Consider the following 22,454-nt stretch of genomic DNA (forward strand, 5'->3'; position numbering starts at 1 on the left):
AAAAAGCAGAAAACGTTTAGTTAGAAAAAATCTCAAACTTTACGTAGTTTAAATAATATGGTTACCAATATTTAGTTAATTTATAAAAGTTATTTAATTTTAAAAAATGGACTCAAGGAAGTACTTAAATTAGACATGCCATCTTCCGCCTCTTTTTTCCCCCAGAAAAGTCTTCTGAAATGAATTCCCCAAGACTTTGAAACAAAGTATTGTAATTTAAATATGAGTGAGTTTTAAAGCTTCTTTTATTTTAGTTTGTAGCAAAAGTTTCCTTTAAAAATGGATGTTAAAGAATGTTTTGTAATTAATTGCTTTTTGGTTGGCACAACTGTATAAAAAGATACAGAAATGATATATTAATTTTCTAAAGTGTTTGCAAAATCCTGAAATGCCTATTGTTCCAAAAACCTAGCTGCATGGACTATTTTGAGGTCTACATGAAAAATACATAAGTATATAAACAAGCAAATACATGTAAATGGGATTTTACAAAGTTGTTTTAATCCACTGTACAGAGCACAGGGGAGAAGTAAGAAATTATTACATCAATTGCCCAGAGCTAAGTTAGGAAAAGAAGTCTCAAAATAGATATGAATTGGGAAGCTTATTTTAAAAATCTAGAATAAGAAAGAGAAGATAGGTAGGGAAAAGATATTTTTGAGAGAGGAGAGGGTCATTGATCGTGGTTATTTAAATAAGACTGCTGTTTACTCACTGTATAGTTGTAAACTATAAAAACAAACATTAGGCATTAAGTCCCTGGTTAGGCCTCTCTGGGTCATCTGGAAGAATGGTCAAACCTTAGAAATACATATTCAAAAAACCACAACATCAAATTTCTGAGTCATATCTTAGAAGTTTTTGGTGATATCCAAAAAGGTATCTGATACCCTCAATCAGCAAGCTTTCAAGTACTTCACACATATACAGAGATCTGTTATTTGCAGATCATACATCATTCTCTAATTTCACTGTTCCATAATCAAATCATTTCAAGGAGGAACTGAATTTTGTTTAGATCTCAGCCAGAACGTTAGCCTTCAAGAAATTCAAGAATTGATTCAGTCACCTTTACCTGTACACTCTTCTACTTTTGCTGCGCTAACACTTTATCAATGAAACGGATGCCTCCAACACAAAAGCAGAACTCATCCTGTCTTAAGACCCCAGGGATGGAGGACCTCTGCTCTGCACCTATGCAAAAAAGCTACTCAGTATAAAGACCTCCTTTAAAACCCAGAGCATAGGCCAGTCACCCTGTGATCATGTCTGATAACTGAGGCCTGGAATAACTCTGGAAGGCAAATAAACTAGTAAATATATAAAGAAATACATTAATTAATCATAATAAACAAATTCACACTGTGCTAGAATACAATGGGCCCTCTTTTTCAAAGATACAAATTTTATGTAACTATTTTACATAACTATTTGTATTAGGTAGCCAGAAATGCCAAGCAAATACTCTCTCATGTTAATCTTCCTCTTGTTCTGAGTTCCTAAAAAGCTTAACTTAGAGCAACTTGAGTCGGAATCTATACTTCCACAACTGCAATTGGAATTATTGGGCTGGATTAGGAGGAAACAACATGTAAGTATCTATATCTAGCAAAATCCACTGAAATCGCACAAGTGCCCTGGCAGTGCCTGAAGAAACAGATAATAGTCTCTATCTTTAGGGATTCGCCTTTTCCAAGAAGAAACCCAGTGGTTTGTTGAGACCAAGTTGTGACTCTGAATGTTGTTTTCTGGAACTTTTCTTAGACTCACATCTGGCCATATATTCAGTACATTGCCACCTAGAGAACACATGTCCAGGCCCTAGGTAAGGGCATGTGCCTGGGTGGCCTGATGGGTAACTACTCCCATGTCAAACCCTAAGTCCAGCAGAAGACCACCATTCACATTTTGTAATAGGTGTACACTGTTGCAGAGTGGGAACACAACTCTGTGGTGATGGAAACTTTCATTGCTTGCCAGTCTGTTCATGAAGGCGGTAATCCACCTCCATGAATGGACAACTAGCAATTACAATTTGTAGGCAGATTCTTCATTTCAAAGTTCTCCAAGTGCAGACTCACATAGTCTGTCTATTGTCCATAGACCGATGGCCAGAGTACATCAAACAGATGTTGATTTTTCCATCTTACACAACCAGAATAAGCCACCTACAGTAACTTTTCCCACTTTTACTACCTCCATATACCACTGAGAAATACCATGGTGCTGGCTTCTGGTTCACATCTGGACATCTACAGGTTCTCCAACCAGACTTAAATTACATGTCCCAATAAGCTAGAGAAAAATACAGTGCAATAAGCAGCAAAGGAGGTTACTTTTTAGGGATTCAGTCTGGCTCTCCTTCTGATCCACCTATATATTTGTTTTTGCCGAAAACTCCATGGCTACTTTTTGGACCTATTCAAGATCAAAGAAGGCATGGATCCTTTTGTTTTCTGCCTCAAATTATCCCTGTATGTGCAAAGCTATCTCACTTTATATCACTTTCCGTAAAAATCAGTTGGTCACATCCCCTCCCTTCACTTCCACATCTTGCACCTAAAGGATTAGGGATCACAGTTAAACACCAGTAAAGCTCCTTTGAGGCTGATATTACTCAGCTGTACCATCCTCTGATCCTCCTCAAGATACCGTCTTCCTTCTGATCATGCCTCCTTATTCACTCTGGTATCTGCCTCACCATTTTTCTTTTCAGTCAAACTTGTGCCATTGTCTACAAACTTGGGACCTAGATGATTACAATATGCTTATGGATAATTCATCCAGGAACTTGGTCTCTATGTTACTGAATGCCTTCATCATCACAGAACTTCCCAATATGCCCTAAGTGTCACTTCTGTAGCCACACTCTTGTTATCTCCTAGAACCGCTCCACTTCTGAACTCACAAAATCGCACATTCCACTCTCTGACCGCAACCTCCTCTCCTCCCAGGTTGCTAACTCCTTTTACTCCTGTTACACTTGTCCATTAATCACACTGGTTCCACAAGTCTACTTTCTCTCCCATTTTCTCCCCATCCATCGTGTTGTCTCCTCTCACTCCAGCCTAGGTCCATTGCTTTGCATACTGTCTAGTTTCAGCCCTGAAACTCTCTTGCACTGTTTTCCTTTACATGCACCTGACAGAAACCTGACGGCATTGGAAGAAATGAAGGCATCTTACTGTTTGCATGCTCTGTGTCTGCTTCAGGGCTGCTGGAGGAAAACCATTAAACTAGGTAAAGAATATGTCTATCATTCTCCAATTAGCTTCCTCTCTCATTTTCTATAATAACTATTTCAAATCTTCCCAGTCCTCAAAATTCCAGTTTCACCGTCTCCCCTTTTAATCTCAAGACATCATCTATTCTACATCACAGAGAAACATAATGGTCCTTAGACTGGAACTTGAGAAATATTTTGTCACTAAATATGACAAATACACCTACCCTCTCTTTTCTTCTTTTCTAAAACAGCCGGAGAACTGCTCCTCATTCTTCCTAAGGCTAATCAGTTTTGTACACTTCCATCTTCTCAGGGACTTGTATCTTTACATACACCCTGCCTTTATTCTTTATAAAGGATTACTTTCATTCTGTATTAGATCCTTCATTTCAATATTTAAATATGCTCACATCTTTCCCATTTTAAAAACAAAACAAAACAGAAATAGCAACAGTCCTCAACTCATTCCAATCTGTTATCAGTTTCCTCTACTCCACAGAAATGGCTTCTCCTGCGTTGATCAATGAACTTCTCTTTAAATCTGATATTTTTAAGTCCTGAATTTGCTTGACCTCTTAGAATTTGAAATTTTGGACAACTTCTTCCTTTGAAAAACATTCTATCTCCCACACCTTCTATGACACCATGCTCTTTTGTTTTTTCTTCTACCTGCCTGGCCATTTTTCTTAGGTTACATCTCCCACTGTATCTTCTACTAACTGCCTGTAAGTGTTGGCACAACATTCCACAGGCCCTCTTCTCTTCTAGATTCTCTTGTTAAATAAGCAATCTCATCAAGTCCCATGATTTAAATTACCTATGTATTCTGGCACTCCAAATATTTGTTCTATGCCATTCCTCACTCATGAGCTTCTGATCTATATAACCACCTGCTTACTAACCATCTCAAAGTGAGTATTTCACAGCCAGCTCCACTTCATTATGTTCAAAATGGAACTCATCATCTTCCCTCCCAAAAGGTTCAGTGTCCCTCTTTGCAGTTAATGCCAATACCTTTATGCCTGAGTCATAAACTTGAAAATTTCCCTTGACTATTTCTTCTCTCTCATTACTTAATACAATGACCTACAAATCCTGTTTTTCAAACCCCTCAAGATGTCTGAAATGTCTTAAATACTTCTCTCATCTCAATCCAAATATCCCTTGCTCATGTAAAAGATAAACAAAAGTAATACATATATAATATTTGTAAGTAAGCATATGGTAGAAAGGAGGAAGCAGAAAAGGAACTCTTTTTTTCCCCCCAACAAGATGGGCAATGATTTATTAAGATCACCAAAAATAATATTTTACAGAAAGGAAACCATAACATTACACAACAAAGTATAGCTGTAAAATCTCAAACATTCAGGCACTGCTTTATTTAATTCATCAAAAATAAGGTTTTAAGGAAAAGGAACTGTAACAAGCAAATGTATAGCTGCAAATTTTCTTTTGCCATCAACATGAATTCCCTCTAAAATATTTTGGGACTACTTTGCGGTTTCCAAGCAAAACTAAAATTTGTTGGGCAGTTGCTCAGCCTCACCGTAAGAATGAAAACAGTTTTCAGAACAATTCTGTTTAATGCTAACAAATAACTAAAAAAAAAAAAAAAAAAAAAAATGTGGTTATCACTAACAAATAACTCCGACGTCTACTGAAACAGCCCAACCTATGCACACTGTGATGAACGTTTCACTATGAACACAGCCGCTCTCCTCCTGCCATCACGATGACATGTACCACGGCAAGGGTCAAATGTCAGAAGTTGTTCAGGCACCTAAGAAGTAATCCTTAACAGAAATAACTACAGTCGGTAAGCAACTCAAATAAACGGGTCTGCCTCTGCCAGAGCCCCCTGAGAGTGGTGTAGCATCCACTCTGTAAAGAAGGCCCACCAACTCCCTAGTTCTTCACTGGGAACTTAGAACACAAAGCTAGATAGAAAAGCTGTTCTTCCAGAACCATCAACCATCAAAACCTTTATAAATCGCCCCGGGGTTCTTCGTGCTGTAGCGCGCCTCACAGGCTGCAACACAGGCAGACTCTGGGGAGAAGTAGTCATGATATTCTGCTAAAAATATCAGAAAGAGATCAAAGTGCTTCAGTAAAGCCTTCAGATTCTTCTCAGAAAAGGACATCTCTCTAAGGATCTCTGGAAGTTTCACGAACAATAGCAGCAAGTGTTGAGCCCCATAAACGTAAGATGGTGGAGGTGGCTGATCAGCTGGTGGGTAACTGTCGGGTACAAGTTTCCAGGAGAGGACCCCATTTATTTCATTAGTTCTTCTGCCTTCAAAGCCAGCAAACACGGTACTCCCTTCCCTGCTGGGGGTCAGAGGAACAGGCGAGGATGATCTGCTATGTACAGGTGTCTTCCTCTCCAGGTGCAGAAACAGCTTGGGCACGCCGGCGCCCGGGCTGAGGCGAGCGCTGCTCTCAGACTGCCACTCACAACTGGCAGAGCGGCACGTGGGCTGCCTCAGAGACTGCAGGGCTTCCGGCTCGGCTTTGCTTCTTTCGGGGGTGGCTGGTTCACCTGCGGTTGGCTGGCTCTCTGTGGGCTGTGGCGCGGATGGATTCAACAAAGGCGGGCTTGGAGAGAGCCCCTCCAGGTTCCTATTAGTGTTGGTGGTGCTTTCCTTAATCGGAAGAAAAAAAAATTGGATGAAGTCACCTTTTTATACTGAGCTTGTGCGTATGGATAGAGCAAAACCAATGGGAGAGTGTAATTAAAGGTTATTCTTAATCCATCCACCATCTCCTTACAAAGGTCAACGTTCGTTTCTGCTGGGATATAATGTACGTTCATGTTGGCGTGTGGCATAGAGTGATGGTGACGAGGCCTCTCACTGGCTGAAAAGGCTGCACTGATAGCAAAATGCTTCACGTAAGATTCCGAAATCATGATGATGTGGGTCCGGCATGGAAGTTTCACTAACCGTTTCCTCCTGTTGGTATAGTAACAACCGTCCTCAAGCTGCTTCTTCAGAACTTCAGGGATTTCTATAGTTAAGTGTTCTTCCATTTCCCTTTTTGCGTGCAGCTCTGGTTCTTCCCTTACTTCAGTCTTCTCTTCAATATCACCTTCTTCACTTATTTCTCCATCCTTTTCTTCACCACTGTCATCAGAGGAACTGTTTATTGAGTTTTCATCATTTTCATCTTTTCCTTCAGAGGGGAGGCTTTTTAAGACAGAGTCTACACCAGGCAACCGGCAGCGCTTCCTCTTTCTTCCTGCGCTTCTCAGGCAAGCTACAGCTTTTCTTGCCAGTTTACGCTGTAATCTCTGATTTTCGTCGGTGTCACAAAGGACATGATCTTCAGCTGCCCATCTACCCCAGCTTCTGTTCCAACCATTAAAATGGATCAGATATTCCGGGATCTTTCTGCCTTTTTCGTCTTTCCCAACAATAACATCAACAACCTTGGCATCGTGCAGCACTCGCGCCTTGCTGGGGTCAGGCTCGAAGCACAGCACGTTCTCCCGAGAGGAACTTAAATTTCATTACCTCGCTCTCGCTCATTTCCTCATAGTGGCAGCGGGGAGGCTCCGGGGGCGGGGCGGGTGGAGCGCTCACAGGGGGAGGGGGAAGGTCAGAAAAGGGAACTCTTAAAGGGGAAAAATGTCTCCATCCTCCACTTTCATCTGTCTCCCCAGAGATAACTTCTGTTAACAGCTTCTTATGATTCCTTCTACAAAAAAGTTTTTCACAAAAATTCGCAGGAATTATACACTTGTGATAGAGACTGCTAGCTGTCAATTTAAATACCTCTTGAAATGCTGCAGTAACAGTATTTTAGCTTGGCACATTAAGGGCTAGTCTCAGTACATTTCCCAACTTCTCTTGCAACTTAGATGTAACCATGTGATCAATATTATATTCAATGGAATGGCAGCAGCATTGATGTGCACCACTTCCCACCTAGTATCCATGCTGCCGACGTCTTTCTTTCCCCTTACTCTGAGCTTGAGCTAGTTCATATTTGCGGGCTGGATTTGATCATTCAGACAAAGACATCGCTCCCAAGGGATGGTGAAGAAACAAAATGGGAGGAACCTAGGTCTTTGAATGATTGGTGGAGCAGAGCTACCCACTAAACTGAAATTTCTCATTTCTACCTTATTGAATCACTACATTTTCTGGTAATAGCATCTGTTGTAATACAAAGACCTTCTATATCCTACATTTTCACCTAACAAGTGAGACTTTTTCCATATTGGTACATAGGGAAAGATATCAGTCTTTTTAATGGTTACACAATAATGCACAGTAAATTAACTGCTTAGTCCCCTAAGACTGGAGTCATCAGTTTCTTAATTTCTGTTGTTTTAAACCATTCAGTTTGTGGCAATTTGTTAAAGTAGTCACAGGAATCTGATACAGAATAGAAGAAAAAAACAGATCTGGCAACAGAAACAATACCAACAATCTTGAAACAATCTTGTAAAATTCTCTCAGAACACAGATGAAGAATAGAAGAATATATATGAAAGAAGAAAGGAACCATATAGGGCAGATAAATTTATAAATTAGTGTTTCTAAAGAACAGACAATTAATGAATCAGAAATAATAATCAAAGAAAAGAAAATAATCATCAGAAGAAAATAAAAGAATCTGTAGGGATACCTATGTAAAGATTAAGATAACTGGGGTCTGGGTATAACTCAGTGGTGGAGCACATGCTGTTGATCACAACAGAAATTTGTTCTCTCAATTCTGGAGGCCTGAAGTCCAAAATCAAGGTGTTGGCAGGACTGTGCTCCCTCCAAAGGCTCAGAGAGAGTTCTCTGGTCTGTGAAAATATCACTCCAACCTCTTCCTCCATGGTCACATTGCCTCCTTTTCTTCTGTGTGTCTAGTGCTCAATCTCCCTCTCCCTCTCTCTTATGAGGATACAAGTAATTGCCTTTAGGTCCCACCTGAATAATCTAAGATAAGCTCCTCCTCTCAAGATTTTTATTTTAAACACGTCTTTTGCCATATAAGGCATTAGTCATTCTTGCCATGTATGTTAATATTCACAGATTCTGTGAATTAGGCCCTGGATATATTGTTTGGGTGGCAACCATTCAGTCCACTACACACTCTAATTTTCAATTTGGCTTTCTTATTTTCATTTCTACCAAATATTTTATAGTACTGTGATGAATTGATTTTTCTACCAACTATTTTTAAGAAAGATAGCTATGACTGCCTGTTTTGAGTATGTATCAGATAAAACTTGGCCTTAGTTGACTAATATATGTGCCAATCTAGATCTTTCACAGGTAGACTTGGCAATGTTTGTATCAAAGAAAAAAATGGTTGATAGAAATTTCAAGACAAAGAAGCCCATGGGACAGGTGGGTGGAAAGAAGTGTAATCCTTAACAACCAGTAGCTTTGTCATATCACTATAGTCATGGGATAGCCCTGCATTCACTGTTATTAAGGTCACCAAATGCCTTTAGCTTATCAAATGGAAATGTCATCTTTCCTTCCTCATTTTTTTTTTCCTTCTTTCAGACGCATCTCCTAGTTAACCACTTTGGCATTTTGACTCATGTTCTTCACTTGGCTTCCAAGTACCCTTACCACCATTGTTTTGGCTTCCCTCTTATTTTGCTAGTCTCATCATTCTCTTTTGTTAGCTCCTTTGCCAGAAGTTAAAATACTGTAGTGCTCTAGGACTTAGTCCTTAAACGCAGCCTCCATATTCATTCTTTCATAAGGTGATCTCATTCAGGACTGTGACTCATTTCTACATCAGGGTCTTACAGCAGCAGTTTCCTTTATCCAAAAACCTATCCCAGACCATCATATAGCTAGTTTTTTTTTCATGATTCATTTATATTTCCCATGTTTATATTTCTATCTAATGTGTCCAAACATAAAACTCATATTCTTATCTTCTTCCTTATCTTAGTTAATGTTATCATCATTCACCCAGTTGCTCAGACTAACTACGTAGGTATCACCCTAAAATATTCTATTCCTCTTATCACTAAAGTCAAACCCATCAACTGGTATTTTTAGCTCCCACTTCATAACAGATCCAGAAATTGACCTTTCATCACAATTTCCTTGGTATAGTAGGCAGAATTCTAAAACAGACCACAAGATCTCCCATCCCTGGTATACGTGCTCTGCATAATTCCAAAGACAGTGAATATAATGTAATGGACTTTACTTCCATGATTAAGTTATATTATTTGGCACAACTGACCTTAAAATAGGGAAATTATCCAGGTGGGACTGACCGAATCACTTGGGCACTCTAACAGCAGAGAGTTTTCTCCGGCTGGTCATAGAAGAGAAGTCAGAGATTTGAATTGCGAGAAGGACCTGACAGGCCTTTGCTGACAGGAAGATGGTGGGAGCCATGTGTCAAGAAATGTGGGCAACCTCTGGTAGCTGAGAGCAACCCCTGGCTGAGAGCCAGCAAGAAAATATGGACACAAGTCCTAGAACCACATGGAACTGAATTCTGCTAACAACCTGAATGAGCTTGGAAGTAGATTCTTCCCCAGAGTCTCCAGATAAGAACTCAGTCAACATCTTGATATTGGTCTTTGAGACCCTGAACAGAGAATCCAGCTATATTGTGCCTGGACTTTTAACAATAAAAATGGCTGCTCTTTAAAGTCACTAAGTTTGTGATCATTTATCATGCAAAAATAGAAAACCAATCCACATGCTAAAATCCTAATCCAAGATACCAGCCTGTACTACAGAAACAGTCTTCTAATTGTGCTTGCCTTCTCTTTGTACCTTTGTTTTCCTGTACTCCGTTATTGACACAACAGTAAGAGTAATACTTTGTTTTCTTTTCAAAACATAGATGAAATCATGCCATTTACTTGCTTAAAACTTTTCAGTGGCTTTGCCATTATGTAGAATAAATCCCCAAATCCTTAACATGGCCTATGGTATTTCATTTGGTTAAGCTGCCACCTAAGTCTACCTCAAATCCTAACTCTAACCACAGTCATTCATTTTTCACACTTGCAAACTCATTCTTACTTCTTACTACTTCTACCTGAAATACTCTTTAGCCATCTTCAATCTTTTGTTTTTCAGCTGAAATGCCACCTTCTCTGCAACTGTCTTATCCATATTCCATACTAGGTATTCCCTATTTGCTTATTGCACTTTGATATACAGCATATTTTATTACCTAATTAACTATTATTTTTATGTGTTCATTTATTTATTATTTGTCTCTCTTCCAAGATTATAAACTAAATATGGTCAGTCTTTTTTGGTCTTGTTAGTAGACAGATCAGAGCCTTGTATATAGTTGCTGAGTGCATAAATGAAGACTAGAACCCCAGAGGAACCTCTTCCCTCCTCCCTGTCAGTACCCAATTCTCTGTTTGAATTTTCAGTACCAATCAGTAGCTAATTTTCAAAAGTTTCTCCATGTAATAGATATCATCCCAGTGCTTCCAGTCTGTAGGAATGAAAGGAGGCCTAAAAAGTTTTGCAGTCACTCTACATTCCAAACTTGTTTTGCATGGCTGTGTTCAAAGTCAGCAAAGTTTCCATTTAGGAAGGGGCTTTCCGAATCTAATTCAACTTACATCATAGTTCTGTTGTTTTCCCTATTTAGGGGAAATACAATCATTAATTGGTAATCAATATTTTGAGGTTTTTTTTCCTTTCACTTTTTTGGTTTAGTCCCAGAAGCATTTTAGTTGTAAGAAATTCCTTCTCAATCCTAGCATGTAGTCAATTTTTCTTGACATGTTGGTTAAGACATTTTCTCACTTAATTAGAAGTTTTAATAATATTACTTATAGTATCATATTGACCTGTAAGAAAACTTGAGACTTTCCAACAAAGTTCTGCAGAGACGGAGACTATTTTAGAAGGGAGTTACTTCTCATCATTGGAAAGTTTTTAGGTATAGGTAAATAATCACATGGTAAGTGTTAAGAATTCAAGTTTCGAATGGATAGCTTGACTAGAAGACTTTTGAAGTACTCTTTCAAATCCAAGATATTATGATTCCTTTTATGTATAAGACTAGTCCCAATTAATAATGCAACCTCTAGGGGATAGTCAACTTTAAGTGTCCTTCATGTTATAAAACTGATATAATCCTGAAACAATTCTTACAACATACATTTCAACACACCTAATCTTACTTTCTTTTGAGTTTTATTATAAATACGGAAATAAACTATTTTGGAAAATAATTTAAATCCCATGTTAATTAAGCTAGATATTGTGAAATAATACTAAAGTTAAAATTCCTTTGGCAAGTAGTATTTCACTAGTCTATATGAAAAATCAGTATGCCTAAATTATGATGTATTTAATAACAGAATTTAAAATATTTCAATTAAAAATCTTTAATTAATATCTTACATTTAATTCTTTTATAGTTCACAAAGGCATTTAGAAGAATATGTTGAAAGTAGGAAAACTTTAACCTTGAAAAATTCCCAATTTATTTTTATATTCTTTAAAAAATTTAAAGTAACTTACCCTGGTGCATAGTTGCATATGAAGAGTGCTGCATGTTTAATATGTCCAATTCTTGAGCATGGAGTAACAGCACAACCAACTTTGTAAGACCTGTCCCAAACAAGCTAAAACAAAATTTTTAAATAAAACATAAATTTAATTCTAAACATTTATTCTGTCACATTACAGACAAGACTATATTCAATTCATATAGAACCTTTAACCAAACAATTCAAGGAATATGAATTATTCTTCATTTGGATGCAGGTAGAGAATTATCACGGACTTAGGGAAGCATTTCCAAGTGCATGCAGAGAAACACTTTAACGGATTCTACCAAAACTGTATTCTTAGGATAAAGAGTTTTGAGAAAAACGAATCCAAAATAATGTTTTAGAGCCTAAAGAAGACACACCTGCTGAATCAACTTTCAACCTTCTGTTGAATCTGAGAATTCTAGGTTATTGGCAGAGAGGAAGGGGGAAACAAGAGAAGAAAAAGTTTTGGAAGAATGGAAGTTGTGAATAGAGAGGAAAAAAGAGGGGACAGTAAGAGTACAGAAGGGAAAAAAAAAAAACAGTACAAGGGTAGAAAGTAATTAAATGCTATCAGCATTTTTCTTTTGTTGAGGAAATTCCATTATAAAATAAAACAGAGTCTGAGCCTTCCATTAAAAAAAAAAGTGAATAAAAGAGCTGGTTCCTATAAAATAATTTCTTGAAAAACAGGTCTTGGAGCAAAAATATGAGAATAATTAAAGATATTCCATAAATTTCTGAATGGCTTTAATATTCTCAATATTTTCAAGTGAACAACAACACCTGTCTCATTTTGTTAACCTCTGCGGGAGAGAGAGGAACCACTTGTTTTCCGTTTCTCTATATCCCAAGCCTTAGTGATTTTAAAAGTGTGATTCCAAAAGAAATAGAGTGATGTATTCAAAGAATAGAGAATAGAATGTCTGCAACAGTTGGACTGCAGTTAGACAAGTCAAATGCAGGCAATGAAAATGTCTAAGAGACTGGAATTAAGGAGGCAAAAAATACAGAGGGTGTAGGTCAGGGAGTAGACATGGCTGGTTTACTCAAGAGAATTGAAGTCTTATTAAGGAGTCCAGGTTTGACATGAACAAGACAATAGAGAACAAGTCTAACTTTCTAGAAGAAAGAACTGATCAAAAAATGTCTGAAACATGATTCATTTGATGGAACAGAAAGACATGGGCTCAACATCAAAAATTCCAAGATTTTAAGTTCTATATCAGAGTCTACTGCTTGAAAAATAATCACCCTTTAAATAAGCTTGGAAATTAATTCACTAACTTCTTGATTCCTAATACAGATATTAATTGAACACCTAAATAATGTCATGTGGTGTTCAGAATATATGGAAAGACAAGTTCCCTGCTCTTAGTACAGTATCAGATATATAAATAGATGATTATAAAATAATGTGATATGTAAAATAATAAATGTACGCTTAGAAAAAAATAGTTCAGTATTCTTGGAGCACATAGTGTAAGGGTGGATTGTTAGACAAGCGGCAGGAAAATAATATTATGTATTTGTGCTTGAAATATTTTAATCAGTTAGTTATCTAGTAGTATGTGTATTGATCTGTGCAAAAAAATCAAGTCTTTTGCTATGTTTATAGTCAATAAATTAAAAATAATTGTTATTCGGTGGTTTCTTACTTCCTTTTCTAGTGTGCATTATTTTAGAAAAGCACCTATCATCTTTGGGTATGGAGATTAAATTTGTTATATTTAAAAGAATGTTTTAATCACATGGTTCAAATAATAGAAGGAATTGTGAACATTTAGAAAATCTAAGACTAATTAGGAGTTTGATTCTATTAGAGGTAATAAATTTACCATTTGATTTTATTTATAAAATTGAAACATAATCAATAAAAACTTGGTATTAAAGCAATTAAGGAGTCTATTGGATTAATAATATAAAAATTACATACCTGTATATAATTAGAACAGTTAGCAGAGCAACTGTTCTTTTCAAAATTGTACTTTTTCCTCTCTGCAAACCAACTTCTGATAGCAATACTTGCAGTAAATTCATTTTCAGGGCCGACCCAAATATTTTCACCAATGCCATTAAATACAGGATGGGCCATTTTTAGTTCTTCTAAATGAGTGTTACGCTCAAACACACATTTTTTCCCCCATGCTCTAGCAGTCCGTGACAAAGCTACATCCCAGGTCTGAAAAAAATGCAAAAAGTAAAGAAAACAAAATAGTAATAATGAGGCATTTTTGTGCTTAAAATTATTCTCCTTGAGTTCTCATAGTTATATTTAAAGAAAACAATTCTTACTTTGTGCTTATGGGTCTGGTTTGTGAAATTTATATGAGGGGGAAAAGGTTTTTGAGATAATCATAACTAAAACAACTATTTCTTGAAGACAAAGGCCTATGCATATACTTGTAATTAAAAAATCAGATTGTTCGATGATGCAAACGATTATAGTACTTTTACATGTAGTCTGTTCAGAACTGTATAATACTCTTACATGTAGTCTATTCAGAAAATGTATATTTTTAATCTCATGCCCTTTATACATAATTCAAAATATTTATATGATAATTCAAAATATTCATCTAAGAACTATTTATTGAGCAATGATTATATGCGAACTGTTGTGAGTAATAAAATACAAAGTCAACATAAATTTTGCTAGTTGCTTACTGTTGTTAGGAGAATGCTCAGGGATTATATATATATATGTACATATACATTCATATAATTATAATTTTAACACACAGTGGTAGTTGGTAAATGTTATAAAAGTTTTACAGATGTTCCTAGAAATGTGAGAAAATATCACACGATGCTGCTCCCTGGCTAGCAATCTGGAAACACCCAGAAATGTGTACTTTTATTATATTTAGAGGCTCATTAAGTTCATTGTTTAGTAAAGGACAAGAACAAAGACAACACACATAGAACAGTCAACAAAATAGTTGTAAAACCAACATGCCAAGTATTTATGCTACAGTATATCTGAAAGTAAGTAAACATTTCTTAAAAACAATACTGAGATGTCCTTAGAGTTTTCTTAGATAATTTCATAGATTATACATGACTACAGAAAATATATTACAGAAAATAAATCAACCTTTTAAAATATCCCCTCCCTCCCCACACTATTTCCCTCCCCAAAGGTAATCGCTGTAAAAAAAATTTTATGTATACATTTCTCTATCTCTATAGACACACACATTCAAATATAAGTTAGGATGCTTTAGGTGAGTATTTTGTGGTATTTGTCCTTGTGCTGTTTTAATCATACCATACAGAATATTACTGGCCTACCACTTGCAGTTTTCACTTAGAGAGAGGGTTGCATAGTAGCACAATTAGGTCTACCTAATTTTTACAGACTCTACATAGTATTTAATAGGATGGCTAGCATATAATAAATGTTACCAGTCCACTAGTAATGATCTTTCAGATTCTGTCCCATTCGCAAACAATGCTCCACTGTCCTTCTTTCTACTGCCTTACTTTGCATATTATTTGCATACCAGATGCTTACTATGCACTAGTCACTAAGTGGCTTTTTTTTTCCTTTCCATTTTTATTGAGATATAATTGACATTGAGCACTCTATAAGTGTAAGGTGTACAGCATAATATATCATGAAATGATTACCACAATAAGTTTAGTGCACATCCATTATCTCATACAGATATAAAATAAAAAGAAAAAAATTTTTTCCTTGTGATGAGAACTCAGGATTTACTCTCTTAACAATTTAAGATTAACAGACAGCAGTATTAATTATATTAATCATGTTGTACATTACATCCCTAGTATTTATCTTATAACTGGAAGTTTGTACCTTTGATCACCTTCATCCAATTCCCCCTCCCTTCAGTGTCCACCTCTGAGAACCACAAATCTGATCTCTTTTTCTATGAGTCTGGGGGTTTTTTTGAAGTGTAGTTTCTGGTAAACAACATAGTGATTGGATATTTCCATTCATTACAAAATGATCAGCACAACGAATCTAGTTATGATCTGTCGCCAAAGATATTATATTATTATTGACTGTATTTCCCACATTGTATGTTTCATCCCCATGACTCATTTATTTTGTAACTGGAAGTTTGTACCTCTTAATTTCCCTCACCTATTTCACTCATCCCCCATCCCCTCTCCTCTAGCAAACACCTGTTTGTTCTCTTTTTCCATGACTCTGTTTCTATTTGGTAATGGTTGTTTATTTGTTTTGTTTTTTAGATTCCACATACAAGTGAAATCCTATGGTATTTTTCTTTTTCTGATTAATTTCACTTAGCATATCTTCTAGGTCCATCCATGTTGTCGCAAATAGCAAGATTTCATTCTTCTCATGGTTGAGTAATATTCCATTGTGTATATATACATCTTCTCTATTCATTCACATATCGACGGGCACTTAGGTTGCTTCCATATCTTGGCTATTGTGAATAATGCTGCAGTGAACATAGGAATGCAGATATCTTTTTGAATTACTTTTTTTTTTCCTTTGGAAAAATACCCAGAAATGGAATTGCTGGACTGTATGGTAGTTCTATTTTTAATTTTTTGAGGCACCACCATACCATTTTCCATAGTGGCTGCACCAATATACATTCTCACCACAGTGCACAAAGGTTCCCTTTTTCCTGCATCCTCACCAACACTTGCTATCTCTTGTCTTTTCAATGACCGACATTCTGACAGATTAAGGTGACATCTCATTGTAGCTTTGATTTTCATTTCCTTGATGATTAGTGATGTTCAGCACCTTTTCATGTGTCTGTTGGCTATTGTACATCTTCTTTGGAAAAATGTCTATTCAGGTCCACTGCCCATTTTTTAGTTGAGTTTTTTGATCTTCGTTTCTAAGTGTTATTTATGCATTATTTCACTTAATGTTTACAATAACCCTATAAGGTATGCATTATTATTACTGTTTCTGTTTCACAAAGGAAGTTACTGAAACACAAAATTAAGAAATCTATTTATAGCCACTTATAGCCAGTTAAATGTGGAGCCAGGATTTAAACCCAGGAAGTCTCTCAAGTCTCAAATTCATAAGCGTTTTATTTCATTGCTTATCATGACAGTGTGCAAATAAGTTATGATAGTTACAAATTCCTTTGCTCAAACTTGAATAAAATTACAGTTGAAAACAGAGGCTAAAGTTTCCTTTTTTTCATTTATATAATACAATGTTATCAACCATAGTCACCAAGTTTTACATTAGATCCTCAGATCTTATTCATCTTATAGCTAAAAAAGCTACATTATAGATAAATGTACACTTTTACCAACCTCTTCCTGTTTCCAATTCCTACCAACACCTAACCCATGGCAATCACTTGTCTACTCTCTGTTTCTGAGTTTGACTCTTTTTTTTTTAGATTCCACATATAAGTGATACCACGCAATATTTGTCTTTCTCTGTTTGACTTATTTCACTGGGTACAGTGCCCTCAAGTTCCATCAAAGTTGTTGCAAATGGCAGAATTTCCTTCTTTCTCATGGCTGAACAATATTCCATCGTAGACATACACATCACTTCTTCTTTGTCCATTTATCCATTAATGGACACTCAGGTTGTTTCTGTATCTTGGCTGTTGTGAATAACTGTGAATTATGCTGCAATGAACATAGGAGAGCAGATATATCTTTGATATCCTGTTTCATTTCCTTTGGATAGATACCCAAGAGTGGGATTGCTGTATCACATAGTAGTTCTCTTTTTAATTTTTTGAGGAAACTCCATACTGTTTTCCATTGTGGTTGCACCAATATACATTTCCACAAACAACACACGAAGTTTCCCTTTTCTCCATATTCTCACCAATACTTGTTATCTCTTGTCTTTTTTGATGATAGACATTCTAACAAGTGTGAGGTGATACCTTATTGTGGTTTTAGTTTGCATTTCCCAGATGACTAGTCATGTTGAGCACATTTTTATGTAACTGTTGCCTAAAACTATAAAATTCCTAGAAGAAAACAAAGGGGGAAAGCTTCATGACATTGGATTTGTCAATGATTTCTTAAATATGTCAGCAAAAGCACAGGCAACAAGATGAAAAATAGATAAATTAGACTTCACCAAAATGAAAAATTTTTGTGTATCAAAGGACACTGTTAACAGAATGAAAAGGCAACCTATGGATGGGAGAAAACATTTGCAAATCATATATTTAATAAGAGATTTTATCCAGAATGTATAAAGAATTCCTTCAACTCCTATAACAAAAAACCCTAACAACCTGACAAAAAGATAAGCAAAGGACTTGTATAGATATTTCTACAAAGAAGATATACAAATGGCCAATAAGCACCTGGAAAGACGCTCAACATCATTAATCACTGGGGAAATGAAAGTCAAAACCATAACAACATACCACTTCACTTCCCATTAAGTGGTTATATCAAAAAAACAGAAAACAACAAGTGTTTGCAAGGATGTGGAGAAAATGAAACCCTGTGCATTGCTGGTGGGACTGTGAAATGTGCAGTCACTATGGGAAACAAAATGGCAGTTCTTCATAAAGTTAAATATGGAATTTCTCCATGTTCTGGCAATGCCAGTTCTGGGTATATGCTCAGTAGAGGTGAAAGCAGGGAACAGGACAGATATTTATTCACATACCTATGTCCACAGCAGCATTATTTACAATAGCCAAAACGCAGAAGAAACTCGTGTCCATTGAAAGATGAATGGATAAACAAAATGTGGTATATACATAACGTAGAATATTATTAAGCCTTTAAAAGGATGGAAATTCTGACATATGCTACAACATGGATGAATCTTGAAGACATGCTAAGTGAAGTAAGTCAGTCACAAAAAGAAATAGTTATGATTCGTACATGAATTACCTGGAGTAGTCAAATTTATGAGACAGAAAGTAAGATGGTGGTTGCTACTGGGAGGAAGGGAGTTAGTGTTTAGTGGGTACAGAGTTTCAACTGGGGAAGATGAAAGTGTTCGGAGATGAATGATGGTGATGATTGTATAACAATGTGATGTATTTAAAACCATGGAACTATACACTTACAGATAACAATGTGATGTATTTAAAACCATGGAACTATACACTTACAGATGGTTAAATGGTAAATTTTATGTTATGTTTTTTTTTACAATAAAAAAATAAATTTTTGAGTTTAAAAACAAGGTAGAGCAAAAATACTAGATGACAACAACAGCATGGAAGTGGATAGGAGACATTCAAAATTTATGTGTTGTAATATCTTTTTAATATTTGGAAGGAGATTATAAATGTTGACTAACTTTGGACTTCATAATGTATATATGTTAAAATGTTAAGCATAATCAATGAAAAATAAAAATAAAATGTATAATTTCCAAATCTGTCAAGGAAAAGTTCTAAGTAGACCATACCATTATGATAGACTATACTTGTTACAGTTATTATTTACATCCTAGTAAAATCCATGGGAAAAATACATACCAACTCATAGAAAGAAGAGAAGGGTAAAATTTAGGGTGGGATTTTAAACTGTACCCAAAACACTATTTCTTTAGAAAGGTTCACATATTAAGATATATATTATGGGGACACTGTATTATTCTCTATACCTTATGTCTGAAATAAAAATTTTAGAGTGTAGGAATACAAAAGGTACAAAAAGTTGTACTAAAAAGTATTGTGTGTTGTGGGGAGGATATAACTCAAGTGGTAGAGTGCATGCTTAGCGTGCATGAGGTCCTGGGTTCAATCCCTAGTACCTCCTCTAAAAATAAATAAATAAACTTAATTACCGCCCCCTGCCAAAAAAAAAAAAAATATATATATATATATATATAATGAAAGACAATAAAAATTAACATAAAGCAGAGAAAATTATTTTAAAAAAAATTTTTAAGTATTGTGTTTATTATCTGGAGGAAGGCTAACCTCCAAACTTAGAAAAAAGAGAATTAATCACAATGGGTAGGAAATACATAGATATAATTCTCAAATATCCTCAAACTCTAAGATCAAAAGACCAAAAATGGCTTGGCTAAAACTATCTTCAGCAAATACAATGCTAGTTATAGTATATATTTCTATAAGAAAATATATAAACAGAAGTGGAAATTACTGACAATACAAAAGGTAAAGAAAATGAACAAAAAAAGAACGAAAATACCTCCAATCAAAAGAGCATTTTAAAATTAACCTTAAAGTTAAGTACCCATTTATAATATACTAGTTTTGCAAGTGATTGAAAGTGCCCCAGCCAGTTGGATGTGGTGAAAACGGAATACTTCTAAACTGCTGGTATTTGCTTAATTTGGCATATTCCTTTAAAATAGCAACTGCTATGTATCATATAAAGTTAAAAAATCACATCCTTAATTTTTTATCACATTTCTCAATTTTTCGTAAAGAACTAATCGAGAAGGAATAAAAGACTTACAAGACAGTCCTTACAGTATTTACAACGTAAATTGGAAGCACCTAATTGTCTGATAAGATATTTACTCAGTAAGTTTTGCAGTCGTTTTTCATGACAATCACTACAACTCCATAGCAACAAGGAACAGTTGATGAAATATTAAAAAGAAATAGGGGGAAAATGGGAAAGAAGCAAGTACAACATTGTAAAGAAATGCAAAATTAGGGCCAGGACCAGGGTGAGGTAAATGAAACACCATCTCGGGAGCAAACATTCAGGGTGCATACCAAAGAACTCAATATTCAAAGTAAGTAATATTTTTAAAGGGCAAAACAAAACAAGTGTGAAAACATTTGTGATAAAAATTCAAAATTTTAAATAGGAACAGATTCTGACCTTTCACTTGCATCATCCTGAGAACGCCTCACTTGCCTCCCTCTCCCGAATTCAAAGTTCCCGCCTTTGTTTAAATTGGTCCTGTTTGCATCAATGATATTCTTGCGCTGATTTTTCAATTAACGAAAAGTATTGCCTTAAACGCTCACTTTCTCGAACTGAAACCCCCCTTAAATTTTGCACGGATGCCTCTGCTCAGCCTCGTCCCGGCCCTGTGGAAAATCCTGGTAAATACCTATGTGTTCGAGTGATAGCGGTTTTTACTTCTTGAATGTATAAACTTCACGTGTATTTTTAAACTCGAACTACAAGTTAGGTTCCCCGCGGTCCTTAAGCCTCAGAGCAGCGGCCCGGGCTTCCTGAGGCCGAGGGGGTGCCTCCGGACAAGGGCTGTGGGAGGTTTGGGCAACCGCCTTGGGGCCTCACCATGAAGCGTAAGTTAGACCCTCGGGGGAAGACGTTGCTGCGGAGCTCATTGTGGAGGTTCACGTACTCATTGATAAACGTTACGTCCTCTTCGTGTGGCAAAAACGTCGCGTTCAAACCGGAACTCAGCAGGAGCAGCCAGAACTCACAAAGCCACGCCTTCCAAACGCCCCCCTGCATCAGGGGAAGCCAGTGGGAGCACCACTCCGGCGCGAACGGCCTCGGGGACTCCATGGTGCACCGGCCGAGGACAGGCCAGTGCGCACGCGCCGGCCCGCCCCGATGACCTGCCAATCTACGAGGCGGGGCGGGCCAGCCGGGCCCCGCCTCCCCGGGTGGCGAGGAGGCGCGTCAGCTGGAGCCTGCGTTGCAGGTAGGGAGCGCTCTTGGAAACTATGCAGAACTAACCTGGGAGGCTTAAGTTAAAGGAGTGCGGGCTTTTCGCTAAACTAATGAAGTTAACTATTATTCAGAGCGTATTTCTTAATGAGTCATCTGTAAATGCCAGGTGCTGCATAATTAGCGTGTCTGAGGAAACTACTTATTCTTATGTGATACTGATGAAAATTCGTTTTTCTTCAGTCCTTACGTGTTAAGTTGGGAATTTAATGTAGGACGCTCCCTTTACTTTCCTCTTGGACAAAAGAATATCTTATTTTTGGTGGAATTCCTCTTTGAGATTTTCTCTCAGTTTTTTAATGATCCTTTGTGGGAAACCACACGAGAAATGGAAGCGTGGAAAGCTCAGCGTGTAGTGGGTAGACTCGGGATCGTCAGACCTCGTGAGGTTAAAATATTTTCATTTCTTCTTTCACCAGCACGTATAGACAGCTTGGAATATCAGCATGCATATTCTCTGACAAATTGTCACGTTCACTGTTCACGCTATTGTCAGTAAGTAAGAACTCATTTTTTTGTTTTCATTTCTTTCAGGCAAAAATGCCAGGTGTCCTAGCAAATTTTGGCCTTAATTCTTTGGCTTCAAAAATGTTGCTCAAGAAAACTAACTTTGAAGAACACAAGTTCTAGGCATAGAATAAAAACGCATAATTATTTTAGGGTACATATTTGTGCTCGATAGCATTAAGAAGATATTCAGAATCATTGACACAGGGGCAGAATTTTGCCACAAAGCATTGTAACTGTTTGACCAAAAATATCTAAAAATAAATGTGCTTTTAAAAATTACCTGTGGTGTACACAATTGAAAGCAGTAGACCTCACAAGGTGGTTTCGTTCATGCCTTAATTCTTTTAATAAATATTACCAGGTAATGTGTTAGGTGGATGAGGAAGACCAGTGGACAAGACACAGACCCTGCTTCCAAGTAGCTTAAAGTTTGGTGAGCTAGCAAATCAGTAACTTTTTTTTTTCTTTTACTATTTTTTTAAAAAATTGAAGTATAGGTGTTTTACAATGTTGCATTAGTTTCAGTTATACAGAAAAGTGATTCAGATATACATACATATAATAATATATATAATATATATATTATTTTTCAGAATTTTTCATCATAGGTTATTACAAGATATAGAA

At 36.5% G+C, this 22,454-nt stretch overlaps 2 protein-coding genes and 1 pseudogene across 6 annotated transcripts in view; 1 reads left to right on the forward strand and 2 right to left on the reverse strand.

Moving 5' to 3' along the window:
- The window catches only part of GLIPR1L2 (GLIPR1 like 2), a 52,041-nt gene extending 30,843 nt beyond the window's left edge, over positions 1-21,198 (reverse strand). For all 4 annotated transcript variants that reach the window (XM_074375394.1, XM_074375391.1, XM_074375392.1 and 1 more), the window contains exons 1-3: positions 20,919-21,198; positions 13,657-13,902; positions 11,707-11,810 (exon numbers count right to left, since the gene is read on the reverse strand). In XM_074375394.1, the coding sequence (XP_074231495.1) occupies positions 11,707-11,810; positions 13,657-13,902; positions 20,919-21,152 (584 nt within the window). In that variant the 5' untranslated portion in view covers positions 21,153-21,198. The remainder of the gene's footprint in view (positions 1-11,706; positions 11,811-13,656; positions 13,903-20,918) is intronic.
- LOC105072057 (MSL complex subunit 3 pseudogene) lies at positions 3-11,658 on the reverse strand (annotated as a pseudogene).
- Positions 21,199-21,230: 32 nt separating the features above from the next.
- CAPS2 (calcyphosine 2) overlaps positions 21,231-22,454 on the forward strand; it is a 75,606-nt gene continuing 74,382 nt past the window's right edge. Inside the window, exons 1-2 of one of the 2 annotated variants that reach the window (XM_045519449.2) lie at positions 21,231-21,291; positions 21,737-21,812. The gene's annotated coding sequence lies outside the window, so the exon portion shown is untranslated. The remainder of the gene's footprint in view (positions 21,292-21,736; positions 21,813-22,454) is intronic. The other variant, XM_074375388.1, reaches the window with a different exon arrangement.

This window comes from Camelus bactrianus, chromosome 12 (genome assembly GCF_048773025.1).
Source record: "Camelus bactrianus isolate YW-2024 breed Bactrian camel chromosome 12, ASM4877302v1, whole genome shotgun sequence".
In the NCBI taxonomy this organism is placed as follows: domain Eukaryota; kingdom Metazoa; phylum Chordata; class Mammalia; order Artiodactyla; family Camelidae; genus Camelus; species Camelus bactrianus.